The sequence below is a fragment of the Pseudonaja textilis genome, chromosome 2 (genome assembly GCF_049901715.1).
Source record: "Pseudonaja textilis isolate UNSWEBS1 chromosome 2, rPseTex1.2, whole genome shotgun sequence".
In the NCBI taxonomy this organism is placed as follows: domain Eukaryota; kingdom Metazoa; phylum Chordata; class Lepidosauria; order Squamata; family Elapidae; genus Pseudonaja; species Pseudonaja textilis.
In genome coordinates, this window is record NC_141991.1 from 119,032,791 (window position 1) to 119,056,098 (window position 23,308).

At 37.8% G+C, this 23,308-nt stretch overlaps 1 protein-coding gene across 2 annotated transcripts; it reads right to left on the reverse strand.

Annotated features, from left to right (window-relative positions):
• Positions 1–533: 533 nt before the first annotated feature.
• On the reverse strand, positions 534–14,796 carry APOH (apolipoprotein H). 2 transcript variants are annotated; one of them, XM_026711208.2, is made up of 8 exons: positions 14,700–14,796; positions 11,073–11,249; positions 7,964–8,060; positions 6,011–6,087; positions 4,615–4,803; positions 3,880–4,059; positions 1,508–1,699; positions 534–898 (listed from the first exon to the last, which is right to left on the reverse strand). In XM_026711208.2, exons 1-8 carry the CDS (start codon positions 14,761–14,763, stop codon positions 834–836), a joined length of 1,041 nt encoding a protein of 346 aa, XP_026566993.2. In that variant the 5' UTR covers positions 14,764–14,796; the 3' UTR covers positions 534–833. The 2 variants fall into 2 exon arrangements, with proteins under 2 accessions (XP_026566993.2, XP_087781184.1); XM_087925058.1 differs by lacking the exon at positions 4,615–4,803.
• Positions 14,797–23,308: the final 8,512 nt, after the last annotated feature.

A 23,308-nucleotide genomic window follows, 5' to 3' on the forward strand; every position in this document is an offset into this window, starting at 1 on the left:
TCAGTGACCCTCTAAAAGGATGCAAATGACCAGCTGTCTGCAAGGAATATTAATTCTTCCATTCCCCACTATCCTATCAGACCTGAAGAAGTTTCTTGGATGAGAAGTGAAACGTCTTTAAAAGGAAAAAAAAGGAAGCCCAGTTGCCTCCTGAAAAAGCACCTTTGGGATAACCATGAATTGGATGACTGAGAATCTCTACAGAGATCATGTTTATTTTACCATTTTTAGGTTTGTATCTGTCTTTAATAAGAATGCCAGAGTCAGTGTTGATCTGGACAGCCTAATGCATCTAATTTATAAATAAATACACATATTTAAAAGATACTAATTCAGTATGATCCTAACTGCTTATTAAGATCAATACAAGAAAGTACCTTTTCAACTGAAGAATTTACGTTGGTAAGTGCCCAAGACCCTGGAACGTTTCATCAGACACACAATGTTGTGTGTAACAATGTTGTCAATTAACAATCTTTGAAGTGTTACTGATTGGAAATGTATTTTTATAAAGTACCTTGAAACTTTCGTAGTTGAGGTTTATAAGTGTTTTATTAAATCAAAGCTAGAAAAATGTCAGGATGTTTTATGCATCGTACTACAATACAGTCTAGTAGTTTTATCAAATTAATTTGCAAAGCAAAATATTAAAAGAATCACATCAAAGTAAACAGTGCATTATTATTGTTTGCTGTATATTTGATAAAAAAGCATTAAATGTACATATGCTGGTAAATGTATTTGAAAAAATAATATATGGTCTTGAAGGAATTCTCCCTTTATAAATACTTCTTTTCGATACGTCATGGAGGATAGGAAGATGATATCTTCAGTTAGTTGCTACATGGAGACATGTCTGCTGGATCTTTTTTGAACCAGGACATAAACCAGTTATGTTCTGCATAAAATAAGTTACACATTTATATAGTCAAGTTCCTTATTTAGTAAGCACATAATCTAGCTCTAGGAAAGCTATATTTATGTGATTGCTTCTTCAACATCTGATTTGCAGGAAAGGGGCGAGCCATCCTGTATTTATGAAATTAATCTAGAAATGGTATGATTATTGTAACAGCTACATTAATTTATCATACCCTTTTCCCTCCAATGCAGGATAACTTTATTCTTACTATATTGGTGCAATAGGAAGCAAGCACATCAGTGTTTGGAAATGATGTTCTTGTAACATCACAACCACTATGGAAGGGTGGTTGTGAAGCTCCTCACATCCACAGATTAAGTGATCAAAACTCAGGCAAATGAGTACTCAGTGGCTTCAAATATGTTTAGGTATAAATCTCATGTAATCTGTGTGAGGGATATGGAGGGATTGATGGATGGATAGATTAAATTTAATTTTCAACCCCTATTAGGCATTTTTGCCCCCTACCATTCTTGGAAGCTCTGGATGTTTCCAGTAATGTTATGTTTCCCACAATGCCAACAAAATTAATGTAGAAAACATTATTATCATCTACTCCCATAATAAAAAAGAACATGTTCATACCTTTATAACAGTCAGGAATTGGAAGTTGGCCATCTATACATTGAGTTGATATCATATAACTGCAGTCCTCTGTGTTACTTTTACAGAAAAACCAGATTGTCTCAGCATGTTGTATAAGCTTAAGTTGTTTCACTGTTATTTTCCTCCTATTGTATAACACTGTCGCTTTTTCCACTGGTATGTTACATGGTGCTACCAGAAGAGGAAGAAGGAACATAAAGTACATAGTTTAAAAAATTCATTGGTCAACAATCATAAAAGCACCATAGGATATGAAATATTTGACTACTTTATTTAACTAGTGATTTTCTAAATTAAGTAAATGTTGTCAAAGGCCAGCTATTCAACTATTGTGTATTTTACACAGCAACCTCTATTTAAAAATGTTCTTTATATATCTTCTGTATCATCCAAAATATTTTACCCTTTTTTATATATATTGTGTGTTCCAAAGCAGCTAATCACATATAATAAGTATACCTTTACACATTATATCTGAAAGATTCATACTTTAAAATGACTGAGACAAATGGGGGGAAAACCCAGTTGCTATACTTAAAGGAGATGGGAACACATTTCTCCCAGCTACCCAGCTACATTTGATGACTATTTGGAAGTTCCAGCTGATGCAGAAGATGGCAGCCTAGGCGCAAATAGATAAAGGTCATCACACCCAAGTTACACCAATACTGTAGACACTGTAGTTCAAAGGTGGGTTTTGGTTATTATTATGGTACTTTAAGCTCTTAAGTGATTTTGGCTCCGAGGTACTTCCAAGATCACCACCTCCAGGTAAAACTAACCCATCTGGTACAGTTGTCCTGGATGAGAATGGTGGTGGGTCCTACTCCAGGGAAGTGAGACCGGTGCGGGGACTCAGAGTTAGCAATATCTCAGCTGGGGTCCTCATCCTATGGACTAGCATTCTTCTTGAGGTAGCTAGTGATAACTTGGGCATCATTTTGAAAGTGTAAAAATGGAGTGATTTTCCACAGCCTTTGAAAGCCAACATTGCCTCAGTTTGTTGGGTACTGTTTGATTATTATAAAGGTTCTCTGTAAGTGACTTGATCTTTTTGTATTGTGCTTTCATTCATTCTTGCATTCATTCATTCATTCAATTTCTCTAGCTGCCATTCTCAACTAAGTGACACTGGGCAGCTTACAATGCTAAAATTATAAAACAAAATAATTTTAAAAAGCATTAAAACAGTAAAAAAAATCCGCAAAGTAAATTATTACAAACAGCAGCCCTGATGATTAATCAGCTAATAGTAAAACCAAATAAGAGAGCCCTTCATCTGTCCCCTGCCCCAGGCACAGTAACTGTATATAGCCAAGCTTTTAAAATTGAAAAGCCCACCGGGTTGGGACCATTCTGATCTCTGAGGGGAAAATATTCCACAAGGCAGGAGCTACAGCAGAAAAGGCCTGTTTTCTGGTCCCTGCCAGTCAGCACTCTTTGGCTGATGGGATCTACAGCATGACCAATATGTTGGATCAGACTGGGTGGGTAGAAATACTTGGAAAAAGACAGTCCCCCTCAGGATTCTATTTCATGTTTCTATACTTGCAAGCCACCAGATTCTGATGATAAATAAATAGTAAACAATCAAACATTTTATACTGTCAGAAATAAATATTTTAAAGTTCCTATAGCTTTAAAATCCACTAGCTTATTCTGCACTTAACAAAAAATAGACCATTTGACATTTTTCTCTGTGACGTCCTTTAAGAAGCTTCTGAAGGCTGAACATGCCCAGTTCTTTCATTCTCTCTTTATCCAATTTAATTTCTAGTCTTTTGATGTTACTCCTTTACTTCTTTGAACTAGTTCTGTATCCATCCTAAATGTGATGCTCAGAAACTGCTTAAGTCTGACCACAGCAGAATAAAACCAAATCAAATGGCTAAAGTATCTAAAAATTACTTGTAATACATACATTTAAAAATAGTTTTTCTAGCCTTATCATTCTGCTAGCTCATATTCAATATACAGTCAATGCTGTTCCAATATCTTTTAAAATGAAAATGATTATCAAACCAGATACTCCTATATTTATTTCTATGTGTTTGATTTTCCTTCCTAAGTGAAGTTTTTAACTTATCTCTGCTAAATTCAATTATGCAACTTTTGGCTCAGTTTTTATACTTATCAAGATCATGTGATATTTATTTCTGTCTTCTAAGGTATTAGCTATAATTCCCATTTTGTAGATTTAGTAAACATTCTGTGTTCCTCTTCATCGTTTGTGAATTCTGATATTATGGATTAATAAATTAATTAAATAAACTGGTCTAATCATTATGAACATTCATCTATGTTAAGATACATTTAAAAAAACAAAAGCTAATACAATACATGCTGTTTACCTTTGCAAGTTGGTTTATTTGACCAAGTTCCTGTTTCCTCACAGGTTGATATTGAATCTCCATCCATAACATAAGTTAGATCACAACCATAACTCACAATATCTTGATAATGATAAGTATTATAAAGAGCAAAGTTTATGAATCCATGTTCTATTGGTTCTGGATGTGGACATTCTACAACTTTTAGGAAGAAAAAAAAAGAGAGAATGGGAAATCCAGGACTTGCATTTTGGGCTAATAATCTATATTTCCTTCTTGTCCCAATGTGAGGAACATGTACTGTTTTGGAAAGCAGGAACAGAGGATGTCATCCTCCGTGCACTCCTATCTCGCTGAGAGCAAAATCTTCAACCAAATTTTCTTGCAGGGTATCTCCTGCAGATGGCCCAAGCTAGGAGAAGAAGCAGGGAATCCAGACAGGACAGTCACAGCTGTCCATCACTTTGACCAAAGGAGAGAGCTGAAATTTGGAGAAGCAATTTTTACATGAGAGCTGCTTTATGTACTGGAGGCAAGCAGCTGAAGATTACCTATAGAAAAGTCCTTTATGTCTTGATTCCAAAGTTGATGGAGCCCTAATAAAAGAATTCCTACTAGGTGATGGTTGGGAGACCATTCAGAGGCTATTCACCTAATCTTACTTTAACCCAGTTTTCTCCAGTGTGGTTCTCTCAAGATACATTGCCAATACAACCCCAAAATTCCCAACTACCAATATTATTTTACAGGACTTACATTTGCATTCAGGTAATGGAGTCCAGCTTCCGTCAGCCTGACAGGTAGCTGTTTCACTTCCAAACATTGCATAAGGTAACAGACAACTAAATCTGATTCTGTCTTGGAAAACAAATACCTCTCTAGCCTCAATTTTATGGTAAGAGAGAACTCCAAATTCAGAAACTGGAGGTGGAGGGCAAATCACAGCTAGAAAAACAAAGCAAATCTGTTTAACACAATGCCCCTCCCAAAAATGCTATAAATCACACTTAAATTTTTGCCCTATGGAATTCATTATATAATTGCATCTTTAAGAGTGCTTGTTAAATAGATGAAATGCTTGTAGCTGATTTCTGCAAATAGTCTGTTTACTGCATCACCAAACTCGAGATTAAACTTAATGTGCAGTCAGTAGAATTGTGATCCATTATTAAGAAAATGCCAGACAGCATACAGTGTAGTTTTTAAAAACACTGGTGGCATTTGACTGGTTCTGCCCAGTTCTGGAGAGCCAGTAGGAGTGATGAGCAGCTGAGACCAAACCGGTTCTGCTGGCTGTGCTGTTGGGTCCACCCACCTGCCAGGGCTCCCATACTCACCTTTATCCGCTGAATACGAAGCACAGCTGCTTTGCGCGGCACAGAAGAGCACGCAAAGTGTGTGCACACGCGCAAAGCACGCCCACCAAGCCACGCCCACCGAACCGGTGGCAAAAACATTTGAATCCCACCACTGTTTAAAAGAGTTTCTAGAGTAAAGACTGTCAACCAAATCTGTTAAGGTTTCCTCAAACTTTATTGCAATCCCCTATTACAAGTTGTATTGTGGCATTATTTATTTTACATAATGAAATCCATCGAATGGTTCTCACTGATCATGTGAATAAGGAGATTTACATATGTAGCTATTCAGGAATAAACCTGGAAGAGAACTGAAAAATGCACAAAGCAGATTTGGATTGTGCTAAATTACGATTACCACACCTGGGGCTACAAAATAATTGAATGACCAATACAGGTAGTCCTCCACTTAAAACCATTTGTTTAGTGACCATCTGAAATCACAACAGCACTGAAAAAAGTGACTTATGACCGGTTTTCACTCCATGGTCACATCAAAATTTGGATGCTTGGCAACCAGATGTATTTCATGTTGCACTGATTGGGGCTCAAATGATTATGATTTGGAACCTTCCCAGCTGTCTTCTAACAAACAAAGTCCATGGGGCAAGTCTCCCTCAGGACTGTTTCTGATTGAGATCACTCTAAAATAAATTTCCTATTTCAATTGTCTTTCCATCTAAAGGTGTGCACATTGAGAAAAGTTAAAATACCTGGATAAATTCACTATTCCAATTAGTGAAACAGTCGGCGCATTTCTTTACATGTCTATATTAAGATCTTGTCATACTTACAGTGACATTCGGGCGGGCTTTCACTCCATTTCCCGTCTGCCTGGCACTGGATGCTTGTTGGCCCTTCAAGAATAAACCTAGGTATAAAACTCTTGTGAGATCGGTTCTGAAAATGGTTACATCATGCTTGAAAAACATCTTCTAATAAAAATGCAGGGGGTCAGGCAATAACAGAAGAGGTAGTCCTCAACTTACAACATTCATTTAGTGATGGTTTGAAATTACAACTGCACTGAGAAAAGTGTCTTATGACCATTTTTCACACAACCTTCGCAGCATCCCCATGGTTACATGATCAAAATTCAGGGGCTTGGCAACTGGCTTATATTTATGATAACTGCACTATCCCAGGGCCATGTGATCACCATTTGCAACCTTCCATATTGGCTTCCAACAAGCAAGGTCAATAGGGGAAACCAGAACCACAGAATCACTTAATAAGTGCAATGATTCACTTATCAACTGTGGCAAAAAGGGTCATAAAATGAGGCACAACTCATTTAACTACTGCCTTGCTTAGCAAATGTACAGTTTTGGGCTCAATTGATTGTAAGTTGAGGACGACTTGTAATAGTTGGGGAGCATTTATTGCATTCCACTTTAACATATTTTGTTTGGCTTGGCTTCCTGTCTTCTTATATAAATTCAGCCACCGTGGTTTCCAAAACACGATTTGTGACTTATACTGCTGGGTCAACCCAGCCACGGGGATTTATTCAACAAAACGAATGTAAAATAAAAAATGGCTTAACACAATATGAACCTTTGCAAAATTGTTGGGGTTCTCTTTTGAACCTCTGGAACAAATATCTTTAATTGTATCAATAACGAGGTTTCTATGCTGTGGAAACCACAATCAAAGGTGTCAGATGACTCAGTCACCCCATTCACGAAGGGCTAAATTTAGTCCCCAAATGATGCAAACTGGGTCCAACTAACCCCACCCACATAGTTATGGTTGGAGACAGTTATATTTCCCTACCTAGTTTTTCAGAAAAACAAATAGGGGAAAAAATGTCTAGAGAAAAAAAATAAAAAGTGGCAGGGGGCGAGAGCCTCTCACTATAGAAGCGGTAGCAAACTTCTTAACTGTTGACAGACTTCAGCAGCTGAGTCACACCTGCTTGTTACCTGTCTGGTCAAAAGGGAAGAGACAAGTGAGGTCCTGTAGTGTTGGCTGGCCTTGATGCTTCATGAGATCCTAGGGACTTTCTGGAGAAGGTGGGTAAGGCTCCATGAATGGAATGTCTAGTGAACGTTGGTTGTCTGCCACCAGACTCTCCAAGATGGAACTTTGGGTGAGTTAAATAGTATTGCAGGACTGGGATCAAAGCCTGGTTTTGGTTTTATTTTCCTACTTTACACGTTTTAATCGTGTTTGAAACTTATCGCAACTCGCCTTTGAAACTGTTTCGCCAGCAGAGTCATAAAGCCTACCAGTTGAGATTTCTAACTGGCCCTTATGGTATTTGTTTTCCTGAAACAATATTATCATATTCCCAGGAAAACCTGTAAGGACTAAATAGGTTTTTTTCCCTCCTCCAAATAATTGTATTGCGTTTTACAAAGCATATGCATTAAAAACAACACAACTTAATTATCAAAAGAAATGATAAAAGGGTAAAAGAATAGGAATAAAGTGTGAAAATGTATGAAGAAAAAGAAATAAAAATACAAACATGTGCAATTACTTTCAACTCCTTCCAAGAACACTTACTACACTTATAGAGAATACTTACTGTGAAAGTCTTAATTTAAGACTAGAAATAAATGTCCATTACACACACATACACACAATTTTTTTAAAGCAAGATCTTCATTTTAAAATTAATAAAGGGAATAAGAATAGAGAATATTATGCATTTTCTTGATATAGATAACACGAAGTACATGTTACAAATTTAATTTGTGAGAGATAAAGGTTCATTTCAATAGGCTGGTATACAAACTTACCCAGTATTACAGGAAAAGTTTAACACACTCAGGTAGTTCATGTTAGTGAAGACTATTTTTCCGTTATCCAAGATTCCAGGATGGGGACATACCTTGGCTGTTTTAATAGATATATTTATTTATTTATTTATATTTATATAAATATATATATATATATATATATATAACAGCTGTAAAAGTCTGACTCACAGACGAACACAATACAGAAGCCTGATGATGGCAGATGAGATTCTGCCGAAACGTTGCTACAACTTTAAAAGCACAACTATAATGACGTGGGAAAATACCCAAACAAAGCTGAATACCATACATGTAAGTACCCGCGAAATATATTACTATTTAATTGGGGAAGGGACAAATAGATACACCGTATACAAGAAGCAGTCACCAAGTTAAGCCAATTCATTCCAATGGATGGGTTTATTAACTTATTAACAATAGATCATTTTCTACTTGATGAACTAAGACAATATAAACCCATAAACTTAATAGCACAATTCACCTGCTTGCACTCAAGAACGATGGTGTCCCAGTCACAACACACCACAAAGGATGAGTGAGATCTGTGGAGATCAAGTAATCAAGGCTTTTTTTCCCAGGCTAGAAACTTCTGGAGAAAGTCAGTGCTGGGAAGCTGATACCATAGGAGTGGTTTAAATTTTTAGTACAATCATTTATTTGAGAAAAGTTTGCCCCTAAGAAAAAGGTCTAATGTCATGTGAGCTTCAAGAAGCCACACTATTCAGAATAGTTTGCCTGCATTATTATTATTTTTTGCCTAATCTCTCTTGTTTGCTCTTTTAAACACGATTGGAGAATCTTTTTAATAACTAGGTGACAAAAGAAACCAATAATTACAGCTTTTTTCACCAGAGCAAGAAAAGCTTTTATCGATGTTTCCATCTGTTGTGCATTATCAAAAGCAATCTTTGGCCAGGGGTGGGGGTGGGGATTTCAAAAAAGGGTAATAGATAGTCAGTGATCTGGACCAGTGAGGAGCCCATTGCAAATAAAGCCTATGGGTACAGTAGGTTCCAACTTAGAAGCCAAAGCAATTGTGGATTCATTTAACATGCCTATGGTGATGATTGCCCAATTAATGTGACTGTTTGATCTGAGGATGTGCACAGATCCTCAGAAGACCTCCTGCCATTTTCAATGTCTTCTCTTCTTGCTTGACATAAGTGCCTGGGGTAACCTGGGCAAATAAAGGAGGGGCAAACCCCAATCCTCCTACTAGGAAGAATGAATCGATAATTTTAGGTTATATATTTCACACCTTATGAAAATGCAATAAAAGCGTTTGATTAGACTCTTTCTTTCCTTGTAATAATTTTTATTTTCCAAAAAGGAGAGAGATGTTTGTAGGTTTTTCCTCCATGGATGGCAGAATAAAGTGGCTTACTTTAGATTCTGACCTGGGTCTAACAACATACTCAACCAAAGGAGGGAATAACTCAGTCAGATCTTCATCATGGTGGCTTTGACAGCATTCAATCCCATTAAATATTTTTTTTTTAAATGGCCATTTTGAAAATATGGAATGTACGTCACTGGCAGCTAAAATCAGAAGACTACATCTGATTTACTTTGGCCATGTTATGCATGCGGATTCATTGGACAAGATAATAATGCTAGGAATGTTTAGTGGACAAAGAAGAAAGGATGAACAAAGAACCCACTGGCTTGATAACATCAGATTTGATGGAAAGTAGAACATACAACAATCAAAAGAAGCTGTGCTTGACGGTAGCATGGAAAGCACTTGCCGATAATGTCACAAAGAGTCCAATGCAACTGAATGGTTAAAAACAAAGCAGCCAACTTCTCCAAGAAATTATTAATATCACTGAGTCCTTCTACCAGGATACCATTGGTATTGCAAACTCTACTACATCACTCAGACTTTCTGTATAGACTCGGTGTATATGGGGCTGCTATCACAGAGGCACGTTTGAAATTGCCAGGTCTTAGTCAAGAGTACTGAAATGGACACACACACACACACACACACAAAACCCCATTCTTTCTCTTCAGATTGCTTTGTTGGAGGATCAGGTAAATCAATAGAATAACTGGGTTTTGTTTTTTCAACAACACAGCAGATGGAATGGGATAGATTTGCCCATGATCTGTTTACCTCAATCCTTTTTGAAGTTCCCACAAGAGACCAACCTGCTTCCCTGACCTAACCAAACATGCTGTGTCCCAAAGATGCTTTTTCAGGAGGCAACTGGACTTTCTTGCTTTTTCTTTTGAAGATGTTTCACTTCTCATCAAAGAAGCTTCTTCAGTCTGACAGGATAGTGGGGAATGGAAGGATTTATATTCCTTGCAGACAGTTCATCATTTGCATCCTTTTAAGTGCTTCAATGATCCTCTAAAACAATGTGGCATAGACTTCAGTCCCAGGGTCCAATCCTTGATGAATAGAGCCGTAGTGACGGAGTGGTTTGAATGCATTATTGCAGCCAAACTCTGCATTCCATTCCCAGGAGTTTGGTCCTGATCAGCTCAAGGTTGCCTCATCCTTCTATCCTTCCAAGGTCGATAAAATGAGGACTCAGATTGTTCGGGCAATATGCTGACTCTGTAAACTGCTTAGGGAGGGCTGTAAAGCACTAGGAAGCAGTATATTGCTACATACTAACTACATGTGTGTGCCTTCAAGTCATCATTGATTCCTGGTAACTACCTGGATTAGTTACTGTAATTTTCTTGGCAAGATTTTTTACCATTGTTTTCTTCCTAGGGCTCAGAGAGAATGACTGACCCAAAGTCATCCATCTGGCTTTGTGTCTAAGACAGGACTAGAGCTCCCATTTCTGGTCTGATGCTTTTAACCACTACACCAAACTAGCTATTTTAGGATTGATCTGCAGCAAAAACTCCCTTAAAACATTGATACACAGATAGGCTTTTATCTCAAGAATATGATCCCATTCTCCTGATTTTGATTAGGAGAGGGGGCAGAGGGGCAGCCATGAAAATTCAAAAGTTAGAGATATTTTATGGAGAAGAGAACACAATAGGTTTTTATTTAAAAAAGCAAAAATATTGATTTGTGTGGAAAAAGCACACACAAAAAGCAAACTACAGACATACTTACGTATACATTTGAATATGACAGTAGGCCATATACCAGATAAAGGACATATGTATCTCCTTGAGCCAGACCGGGGAATATAACCTGGGTTACACTGATATACAATGTCTTCTCCAGGTAAGTATGCTTCTTTATTTACGTTGATGGTAGCCCGAGGAATTTCAGGTGGCCTAGGGCAAACTAGAAGAAACCAAGCACTAACAAGTCATGTATGAAAAGATATGTTGGTACATGAAACAGTAGTCTTGCATGCTCCTGGAGCCACAATATTTTTATTTATTTATTTGGCTGGTTGGATGTTTATTTATTTAAATTTATCTGCCACCCATCTCATTTCAATATTAATATTAATGAGCATATTGTCTGTTTTCACAAATGAGACCAAAGGATACATGAATGCAACATAGATTCTTTATTTTAAAAAAATATTAAACTTTAGTATATGATAAAATGCAAACAAAGACAAAAGAAAAATAAAGGAATAGGAAAAGCACCAAGATAAAGAAAAAGAAAAAAAAAGCAGTGACTTCTGGGGTTTTTTTCAGCTGCAGTATAGCACAGGAAAATTTACAGGCACAACCTTACATTTCTAGTTAATTCAAACCATTTCTTTAACAACAAAGTCAATCTAATCATCAAAGCCCAGCAAGATAAATTCTTTAGACAACAACCGTATATCAGAGTTTGGAAGAGTGGGATCAAGGTCCATCATTCTTCATTTGCTTTCTTTTTTAAATAATAAAATATAAGATAATGGAACACAAAAGGAAAGAAAGATAAGATAGAAGAAACAGAAACAACTATGAATAAAAAGTACTGTGGAAAACTTTGTAGTGACATATTCTCTCCTTCTCTTCCATTTGAGACCCCAGTCACTACACAATTTAGATATTTATACGAAATGATGAACATTAAGGATTCTTGCTAATTTGTGTTTAAGCACCTTCATCTGTTAATTTTAATTGGTCTGAGAACTTTTTTTCTAGAAGCCATATCCCAAATTTCTAAATTTGCCTTGCTGTGTAATATGTCAAGTATCCATCCTTGATTTTCCTTCTTAAGTAGCACCACTGACTTCTGGCCTTCAGTTGTAGCTGTTAAATAACAAGGTTTACATCTTGCAGGGTTCATCTAGGTTAAGTTTAATTGCTAGGACAGTGTTTTGCAGAAAATTATAATGGATATAACAATGGCATAAAAACAAAGGGATTCTTTTAAGATCTTATGAAATCTCTCTCTCTCAGATCGAAATTTGTATTTAAAATGAGAATGAAGTCTCAAATACATTGATTCAGAAGATATTAAACATTAATATGCAATTAAAACCAGAGCTTTTCCTTCAGGACTGATTGATAACAATTGGGAAAAAATCCAGGATTTTTTTAACGTATGATAACTGTAAGATGATTATGATAGGCTCAAAAATGAAAATATTCAGCATTACCCACAATGAAGGAATGGTTGGTGAAAATAATGAAACATGGCCAAATGGTTAAACTAACTTCTTTGATTGGAGAAAAGACATTATCTAAATTAAATGCTGATTGGAAACCCGTTTTTGCTTGAAATATTAAAAAAATGAATGTTTGATTTGCAGTAATACATAGTAGAAAAAGAGAGCTTTTTCTGGTTACAGAATAAGAGATAATTTTGTATATTCTGCAAAGAAAATTGGAAGCTTTTTAAAAAAAAATCTTATTGCACATTTTGCATATATAGATCTATATTACGGGCTCTAAACCATTTTTTTTAGTTCTGACTATCCTAATCAACAGATATTTTGCCATTCTCTCCAAGGAGAAGGGAGGCAGTTTGGATGTGCTGACAGAATTGTTCATTCAAGGTGGAGAAATTGTCTTGCCAAATATTCCTGCCTTGCCAATTTCATTTCTAAAAGTTACCCGTGAAATAGCATAATTTATGACAAAATTTGGAAAACAGGTGTCCTGTCAAAATTTGGTGGTAATCTGATTTTCCCCACAAACCAATGTTTTGAAAGCATTATGTTTAATTTCTGTAATAATTTTCATTTGTTTAATATTGTTTTTGCAATTTTTTTATTATTACCTTTGGTTGGCTTTGCTGCTTTTTTCCTGGTTCTCCTTCCCTTGGGAAGGTGTGGGGAAAGAGATCCTGGTCCTGCACAATTGTGTTTTATACGTATTTGCACTTTTGCATATCACCTTAGCCTTAGCCTTCTGAATACTTTCAGATCCCCCTCCCCCTCACCAAGATTCTTCATTCCTGCTATGTTTCAAGCATGAGTCCACAAATTTAGATGAAACAACTTGGCTTGGTAATTAAATCCTACAGTACAATTCACAAAGTCCCTAGCTCAAAATTCTCTGTAAAATTTCATGCAACTGCAGCCTTGCTTATTAATAACAGGAGAGCTATCAGACAGAATATTTGTATCTGGAACAGTAACATAATATAGCATTAATCATAAGCATACTTTGGGGTATATTTTATGTTTTTATTTCTTCAGCTGACAACTTGTCTTTCTACTCTGGTGAGGGAGATGATATTTTTACTTTAAAAAAAGGAACTAAAACAGTTAATAAAAAATTAAAACTTAGATTAAATTTAATCTTTTATTTAACCATTACCTAAAATAGGTAATATCATGAGTGCTAGTCTGACTATCATTGATGATATTACCCAGTTTGGACAATGAAAGACTGCAAGAAAACAACCAAGCTCAGAAAGCTTCAAGGACCCCTCAATTCCAACCCTAGCTCCTGTAAGTATTCTCCTTTTATTTTATTTAATTTAACCTGTTGAAAAAATTATTTAATGTTAAAACAGGTCCTAAGCTAAGGCTTAGAGTTAAATTAGAGATGTGAAAGACACACAAATATTTGCCTATGTTCAAAATACTGTACTTATAGTTTGCATTGAAGAAAGAAAGAATCACAAGATACAGAATGGGGATAAAAATTGTCTCACTTTGTTCCCCAGCAAAAAAAAATGGCTCCTGAATTACTAATGCGAGAAGGAGATTATTTGGGGACATCATCCGTGAGAAAAGGGAAAAGGAGACAGTGCTGGGCCACGTTCCCTGTCTGGATCACTGAGCTATTTAGGAAACAATATAAAAAGAATGAGCTGCATCGAAATGCCACTTAGTTTAGCTTTCAGATGGTTGATCAGTTAATTTCTAGCAACATTTTAGTATCCTTTAGTGAGATTTGTAGGAGCAATTTACAAAGATGAAAATCCCATTTTGCATGTTTTGGAAATATTCAGTAGGCAAGTTTCTACTGACTCTGCAACCGAATTTATGAATAGGAGGCATGCATAAGCGCACCAACGTGCCTACCGTCCCTGTCCTATTGTTTCTTTTATTTTTCTTATATGTATCCTTGTATTCATAACTATGTTTTTACTTATACCTATTATCTTGTAAGCAATTGACAAACCAAATTTAAAAAAATTAAAATAAATAAATACATAAGGTCAACACTTTTGATTTCATAAACGGAGCGTAAATACATACATGCAAATTAACATGCATAGACACCATTTAAGAAAATGGAGGGGGAGATCTACAAAAATCTCATGACACAATATTCTGACCAGTTTCCAAGAAATATAATATCTTGTTAAAACAAATGCAAAAACACTTACCGTTATCCGCAAGAACAACATGGGTTATTCCAACTAAGCATAAGCTAAACAGAACTAGAAACATGACTGCAGGTTTGCAAAACCTCAGAACGAATCCAAATGCAGTACTCTGCTTGCTGAGATAAATACCATGCAAAGCTAAATATTAACTTCCTCCTACATTTGTTTATATTGTTAGCAATCAAAGAAAAAAGAGATCCTTATACCGCTGAGTAAATAAATTTCATAGGAAGTCTTGCACAATGTTTTGCAATGGTTACAAAAGTTGAGATGTAATTAAGTCTGAAGGTCTAGTATGTTGGCAAATGTTTTGCAACCCATCTCTTTCATTTCTCAATCTTGATCAAATATAGTGGACAGACAGATGATTTTTAAATGGTAGGAATTCAAAGAAACAATGTCAGAGATTGGCGTGGTCAGATGGTTAACAAGATCTAGGAATTTAGAATCAAAAAAGTCTATCTGCGCTCCACCCTTTCTAACCCTTTTACACAAACCCCCATATGAAACATGTACAAGTACTGGGTGAATGTTATTGCAACATTCCATGCCAAAAAAGGGATGAAATTGGTTTCCTGTTAATACAAAGCATTTTTCTATTACCCTTTGTTCCACGTTTGGAATAGTTTTGTCATTAAGAAAGGATACATTCTGATACCAGACTAAATGCATTTAAATTACTGTTAAATAGGACTATAACTTTGACAATGTTCAGAAATTATTATTATATTGTTGCTATGTGTTTTAACTTTACATGTCAAGAAAAACCTAATATAGGATCCGCTGATTTTCTGTACCAATTATAAAAGTAATTATGCCTTTATTTTGGAGCATCTGTATAGGGGTTTAGGACAATTCACCTTGGCCAACTCACCATGGCCATCTCCCCACAGCCACTTCACCATGGTCAATTTGCTGCGGGACAGCTCGTCTTGGCAAACTTGCCATAGACAACTCTTTGCGGGATAACTCGACACAATAAATGTTAACCGCCACTGTTTTTTTTTAAACTTTATTTCCATTTTGGTCAATGGAAATAATGTCGAAGAAACTGTGGTGAATAACATTTATTGCACTGAGTTATCCCACAAAGAATGGTTCCATGGCGAATTGTCTCACAGCAAGTTGACCAGGGACAGATAGCTGTGGCGAGATGGCCTCAGAAGTTGTAATAGGTTCAACTGTTATAGATTCAATAATGCTAGCCACTGAACTCTCAAAAAGTAAGCATATAAAAATGTTTTTGCAGCCTCTTCAATTTAACAAGATACTACAGATAGTGTTCACTTACCAATGGTAACTCAGATTGGGAATTCTATTGCTAAGTGACATTGTGGTAATGATACATAACCACAATGACTTACAATGGAACATCCAACAGACCCAGATTCTATCATTAGGTGAATCTGACTTGGTTGCAGAGTCCTGGGGTCACATGATTGCCATTGGCAATTTCCTTCACTTTCCTTACTAGAAGTTGGCCGTGAAAGTTGCAGACGGCGATCACTACAACCTCATAATTGTGAGCCAATTGCACAAATAACCACAAGGATGCTGTGATGGCTGCAGTTAAATCTGCAAGTACCCTCTAACCACAGTGCAGTCTTCATTGGATGTTTTCTGTGTGTGTATTTGTGCGTGACAGAAGAACAGAAAAAATATGTTTTTGAAGTTTAAATTTATGGGGGGGATTCATAATCTAAACTGTTGCCTTTTTGCTTAGAGGTTTCTTATTAGCAGAGAAATTGAGAGAGTTGGGATATGAGAGAGGTGATGGTACAGTGGTTAGAATGTATTGCAGGCAAACTCTGCCTGCTGCCAGGAGTTCGATCCTGACCGGCTCAAGGTTGACTCATCCCTCCGAGCTCAGTAAAATGTGGACCCGGATTGTTGGGAACAATATGCTGACTCTGTAAACCGCTTAGAGAGGGCTGTAATACACTGGGAAGTGGTATAATAAGTCTAAGTGCTATTGCTATTGCTATAAGGGAAGCATCGTTAAATTTCCAAGCTACAAAATTGTGCAACTGTATAGCTTTCATGTGGAGCTTAGGAGGCAGGAAACCAATCAGTGATAGAACCAACATGTTGAGTATTGTTAAGTTTTAACCCTACCCTTATTTGTAATCCCCCTCCCTATTTTTCTCCCATGTATTTCAGTGAGAAGGGAAAGTAGAGTCCAGAACTTTTCCTAGATATTGTGAGAAATAACAGACTGTAGATATGATTGGGGGGTGGGGAGTCTCTTCCATGTTTGTGGCAGCTATGCCCCATCTTTAATGCCAACCTCTTTTGTCCTCTCCAGTGCCTTTTCCTTGCCAGCAGAATAATTCAGACAACGCAATGTTCTGCCAACATCACTGGACAGTTTGGAAATAAAGCTGTTGGCCTATCATTCATGCTGAGAGCTGATCTTAAATTTTGCCAGCAAAGGGAGGTTTTGTAAAATCCCACAGACTTTCAGCTAGCCAACCTAAAGTAGAAACATGCCCCTGGTGGTACAATTCATTCTCATATATAATTCTGTTCTTTTGAAACATAACCTAAGTATAATAATATCTATTAATGCGGATACATATTTACATCTTTTAAATTAGACATTTTCCTATATTAGGAAGTTTTTTTTCCCCTTGCCTAAGACTTTGTGGCTACATGACAATATAGCTTTCCAAAAAGAGTTCCTAAAGTTTATGTCTAAAAAGCTTAGAAGTTTGCCAAGGGTAATTAAGCTGAAACAAAAATGGCTCGACTCCTAGGAGCAATTTGAATATGACTTCAAAAAAAAGTTAAAAATTAGTGCCAGCCTTCAGGTTTAGTGGAGTTCACTAAGAAAAGAATAGGAGGAAAAAGGCAGGAGGAATCCAGATTAAAAAAATAAGATTACCGTGATGACATTATTCATTATGAATAAAGCCCTTTCGCAAACAGATAGACAAACAATCTGACAATGATACGTGATCTATTGGTTAGGAGGAATCTGGTAGCTGTTTCCTGATTAACAATTTTTATTAAAGACTCTGAACTTTTGTGAGCTACAGTTCATTTTATCAGGTGCATGGGGTGATACAGGATTTAAATTGGCATGAAATAGAAGGGAAAAGCGGGAAAAGGCAGGATAGTTATGCAAATGCATTGTATATGTGAGATAGATTACAAGTACCTTATCAACTAACAATTACTCAAAAACGCTTTGTGCTTGCTGAGACCTTCGGAGATAGCATGAAACTTTTTGATGTATTGAATTCATCAATCTCTTGCTCAATTGTGCTGGTAAGGTGGTTTCCCCCTCTCCTCCTCCTTTCACCAAAATGGCTACACTGAGCTCTGTATTGGAACAACCTTGGAAGTTAAATTCTCCTGACATTACTTCGCCCTTGTCTTGAGTATTGGTGTCAAGCTTGTGCCACTAAATTATTTTATGCAAAGCCTATCCCCTTTGTCCTTTGTAGAATCTACAGGGGAATTGCTGGCAGATGAGGGCATATATCACATTAGAGGAAGTGTGAAATTACTTCTGAACTTGTGTGTGAAATTATTGGGGGCTGTCTGGCAAAACTTACCCCTGGATTTTTCAGACCCTCTGGTTCCTGTTTTAATATGAGTTTCCATTGCTTCTGGTCATTTGTGAGAATCTGCATCAGGATGGATCATTTTCTATATTGGGGTGGGCATATAATTCTCCCAAGGGGGCATATGAGAAACTGGGACTGTTGTGAGGGCTGAACCAATAGGGCTGTGAAGGTGCGTAGGCATGCATATCCTCATTCTCATCCTCAGGTCCTGTGCAGAGCACATGGGGCAGCAAGTGTTTTCCAATGGTTCCAATCATTTGCAGCATCTTTGACATCATCCCAAGGGACAATAATAGCAATAGCAATAGCACTTAGACTTATATACCCCTTCACAGTGTTTGACAGCCCTCTCTAAGTGGTTTACAGAGTCAACATATTGTCCCCAACAGTCCTGGTCCTCATTTACCAACCTCTGAAGGATGGACGGATAAGTCAACCTTGAGCCTTGGCGAGATTCGTTCTGCCAAATTGCAGGCAGATAGCAGTCTGCAGTACTGCCCTCTAACCACTGTGCCACCGTGCTCACAGTAATAATCTTAAGATCTTCCTTAACTATTTGGATGGCCTTGTTTTCTCTTTCCTTTGGGAGGTAGCCAACATAGTGCAATTTTTGGATGCCAGTCTTTAGGCATATGGCCAAGAAGCCACATTCAACATTAACTCACAGTTCTCAATAGGTGTTCTCAGGGGTTGGCTGCCGTGGGCTCGCAGGAGCTCGAGAGAGCCCCTAGCTAAGACTGTATGGGGCTCAGGGAGCCCCCAATAATTTCAGAAAGACAAGCAGCAAGGGAATAGACTTCATTGAACTTCTGGGCATTCAGCCAAGAACATTTCACACCTCGTAAAAGTGTTCCAAGAGCCATTGAGATAATCAGATAACATAGCCAGTAGCCTCCAAGGGGATTAATTCCCAAATAATAAGAATCACGTAACTCACCAGAAGACTCCAAGATTCCTCTCACAATCGCTGCTATTAAGCCTGGTTTAACCCAGTCTTTTATTTTAGTATTAAATGCACAAAGTAATACACAACTTTTTGGTATGTATCTTTTTTTTTTTTGTAATTAGGGCAAAGAAGTGACCTCAAGCTGGCCACACCCACCCAGTCACATGACCAGCCAGCCACACCCACCCACCCAGTCATTAGGGTAGTCATTAGGGCAGAGAGCCCCTTGCTAAAAAATTTGAAGCCCACCCCTGGGTGTTCTAAATCTGATCTTTGTAGTACCTCTTCATTAGTGATATGGTCACCGAAAAGGGACCCCCCCCTTCCCAGAATAAAATATTTCCCCAAGGACAATCTCCCCACCAAAACGGAAGAACAGCAAATTCCCTTAAGAATAGGCAGGAAACCTCTCCCATCCTCTCTCCACCCAAAATGCCCCCCAGGCATACCTTAGGGGAACAATGTCACAATCAAAACAATATAATGTTGCCCACTCACAAAACGAGACTCCTATTCCGAGAATACTGTAGAACAAAATGAACTCCAAAAGGACAGGCCAATCGATAAAGGACTGAAACTGGTCACCCAAGCTAGGGCCAAATGAGAAAAACACTTATATCTATATTTCCAGGATCAGCCACAACATCATACACAGCATGAAAAAAAACCTGCAACAGCAATTAGAGTGTTGTCTCCAGTCCAAAGTGAACATAAGGAACTCATACACATACAGCAACACGTTGATGACAAAAGAACTCACAAACATATAAAAACCCTATTGACTCACAACGCCAATTTGCCAACTGTCCTCAAGGACACACTTTGTTTTGCCGTTATTGGGAAATAAACAGCATTTTCCTTGCCTCGCGCCTTGTTTCCTGGCTTGAAAGATGAATCGAAACCAATTCTCTTAACATCATGCTATGAGACACAGAGGATTCTTCTCAAGCAGCATTGTTGGAAAACATTTAACCATTTATTCCTCTTGGCTGCACACTTCCATGTCACCCAAGCATATATTGCAGTTGGTATAACAACGCTCTTGAAGAGTTTTATCTTTCTGGCAATAGACATGCAAGCACATGTGTACATTGAAAGTGGGGGGAAGTAGCAGCTGCCTTCAAAATAAAAGCAGTCCATGTGGGTCAGACAGGGACAGCCAAAGGGCCAGAAGTGACCTAGGGTTGCAAAATGCCCAGGTCTGCTCTCTGTGCAAGTTGCTGCTCAGGGTCTGAGAAAATGCAGTGTCGTTGTAGATAAACAGACCAATCAATACAGCCAGATCAATTTCAAGGGAAGATTTATGAACAGACAGTTCTCAAAAACAGAACAACAGAACAACACTGATGATCACGTACAGTCTACAACTGGCAGCCACTCAAATGCATTATGAGTGACCCATAGAGTAGGCCATTCTGGATAACGACATAGCTTATAACCGTAAGACTCCAAACAGAGCAAAGGAAATAAAAGTACTTTAAACTCCAAGGATGCTCTGTTACAGATTTCAGTGCAGCCATTTTGAGGAGGGGGAAAGAAACTTTACCAGCATAACTGAACATGGCAATCTCATGCTGAGTTGTGCCATTAATATTTCTTTTTTTTTTTTTTTTTTTAAAAAAGGTTGCACAGGACTTACATACACATAGTCCTCGACATCTGACCATGACTGAGCCCAACATTTCTGTTGTTAAGTGAGATATTTGTAAAGTGAGCCTTGCCTCATTTTACGACTCCTCTCGCCACAATTGTTAAATGAATCATTGCAGTTGATAATTTAGTAACAGGGTTGTAAACGGAATCTGGCTTTCCCATTGACTTTTCTTGTCAGAAGGTTGCAAAAGGGCATCACATAACCTTGGCACACAGTAACAGTCATAAGTGTGAACCAGTTGCCAAGCATCTGAATTTTGATCACAAGATTATAGGGATATTACAAAGACTCTAAGTGTGAAAAACTGTTTTCATTGCTGTTGTAATTTTGCTCTCTCTCGGTCTCTCTCCCTTCCCCTCTCCTTCTCCCCCCCTCCCTCCCTCCCTCTCCCTCCCTCCCTCTCTCTCCCTGCCTCTCCCTCTCTTTCTCCCTCTCCCTCCCTCTCCCCCTCCCTCTCCCTCTCTCTCTCTCTCTGTCCCTCCTCTCTCTCTTTTACTAATAAACATGTTTCACTCATTCCTGCTCAGGCTAGATTCCTGCTCTCATGAACATTCATGCTCACTTTGTTTTTTCTGACACTTCTTTCATTTTATTTTGAAGGGGGGTGGGAAGCAGAGAGACAGTTTCTTAGCTACTTCTGTAGTAGCTGGGAGGCCATCAATAGCTGTTCCCTGTTCAAGCAGAATTCCTTCTATTATGCCTTATTATTGCTTCCCCAAAGTAGTGGTTGGCTTTGCCAGCCAAGCTAAGTAAATACAGTTTAAAGATCTGAAGAGGTCCGGAGCTGAAACATGGCACTGTGTACTGTCTGTTGTACTGTCTGTTGAGCTATTACTCCGAGTCTGTAGACAGCTGTGTTAGGTATAACATAGGTCACCTAACGTAGTTTGGGTAAAATAATATATATAAGCTATGATTGTTAGTTTAAGTGTGTGTCACTTTAACTGCAAAGCATGTAATTTTGGGTGTGGTGTGAAACCACCATAAGAGGCAGCAAGAGGACCTGATTGATTGCTGACGAGACGCTGACGGTTTGCTGGCAATTACTGACAATTACTGGATTGGATTACGTTGATGTTTGTTAGCTGCGTGTTTTCCCTACTGAAGGGTTGCTGATAAGAAGAGAGGAGTTTCTGAATTCTTCATATCTCTCTACTGCGAGGAGATAAATCACTGGACTGATATTTGTAAGTGTACTGACCTTTCTTTTTCGACACTGGAATTTGCAACTGAATAATCCCTGGACGGACTGAACTAAGTGAATGATATATGGACTGTTTTGACTATGCTTTAACTCTTCCTGGAATAAAACTATTTAATAGGCACTGTGTATCTGGTTTACTGAGTGTAAGCTACAAAAACACTTATCTCACGTATTCTGCCTGCCTGCCTGCCTGCCCTGCAGATCTTGCTAGGGTATATCCCTAACAAGCTGCACCTGGGTTCAGTTATATAGCAATTCTGCCTCCACTTTCAGAGAGTTAGTTCTGCATGATAAGAATAAAAGAAGAGAAACTTCCTTAGAGCTACCGGAACTCATTGCAAAAAATGGATGGCTGTTGCACAACAGCAGCCAGACAGAATTTTTCCGATGTTGAGACTCTGGAAATAGTTTAGGGAAGAAGAACAAAGACGATTAGGGGGCTGGAGGCTAAAACATATGAAGAACAGTTTCAGGAATTGGATATGTCTAGTTTAATGAAAAGAATGACTAGGAGGGACATGATAGCAGTGTTCCAATATTTAAGGAAGGGTGTGTGTGTCAATCTATTTTCCAAAGCAGGACATGAAGCAATAAATGGAAACTAATCAAGGAGGGAACCAATCTAGAAATAAGAGACTGTTTCCTGATAGTGAGAGCAATTAACAGTGGGACAACTTGCCTCCAGAAATGGTGGGTGTTCCATCATTAGAGATTTTTAAGAAAAGATTGGACAGCCCTTTGTCTGAAACGGTACAGGTTCGCCTGCTTGAGCAGAGGTTTGAACTAGAAGACCACCAAGGTCCTTTCCAACTATTTATTCCTATTAGTCTCAATTACGTTCCTTCCCTCTACTTTCTGGTGATGATGTCCATTTTGCTCTTTGAATCTATGGAGACCTAACCCTAGTCCTTAGTGGATGTGCAGTCCAATGGGATTTTCCTATGGGGTTATAGGGTCATTAAAAGGAAAAAAAAAGGGGGGGGGATTTTGCATGTATTTTACCAGGAAATATATATATTACAAAGGATCAAAAAGTGAGTACCCTCCTAGCATAATGAAAGGGGAACTAGAGGAAAAGCTATATTGGACCTAAATTCTTACTAATAGTGAAGAAGTGATAAAGGGAGTTGAAGTTGCTGGAACTTTGGGGAAAAGTGACGACATCACATTGAAATTCAATATAATGCAAACACAAGCAAGAAAACATAATCCAGCCAGGATCTTTTAAAACTT

Excerpts from the sequence above, each read along its gene's own strand:
- APOH (XM_026711208.2), bottom strand. The coding sequence starts at position 14,763 with ATGTTTCTAGTTCTGTTTAGCTTATGCTTAGTTGGAATAACCCATGTT. Across the intron at positions 6,088-7,963 it reads AACTTTTCCTGTAATACTGG|GTTTATTCTTGAAGGGCCAA; the intron begins GTAAGTTTGTAT and ends TTTTATACCTAG. Across the intron at positions 1,700-3,879 it reads AAATAAACCAACTTGCAAAG|CACCATGTAACATACCAGTG; the intron begins GTAAACAGCATG and ends CTCTTCTGGTAG.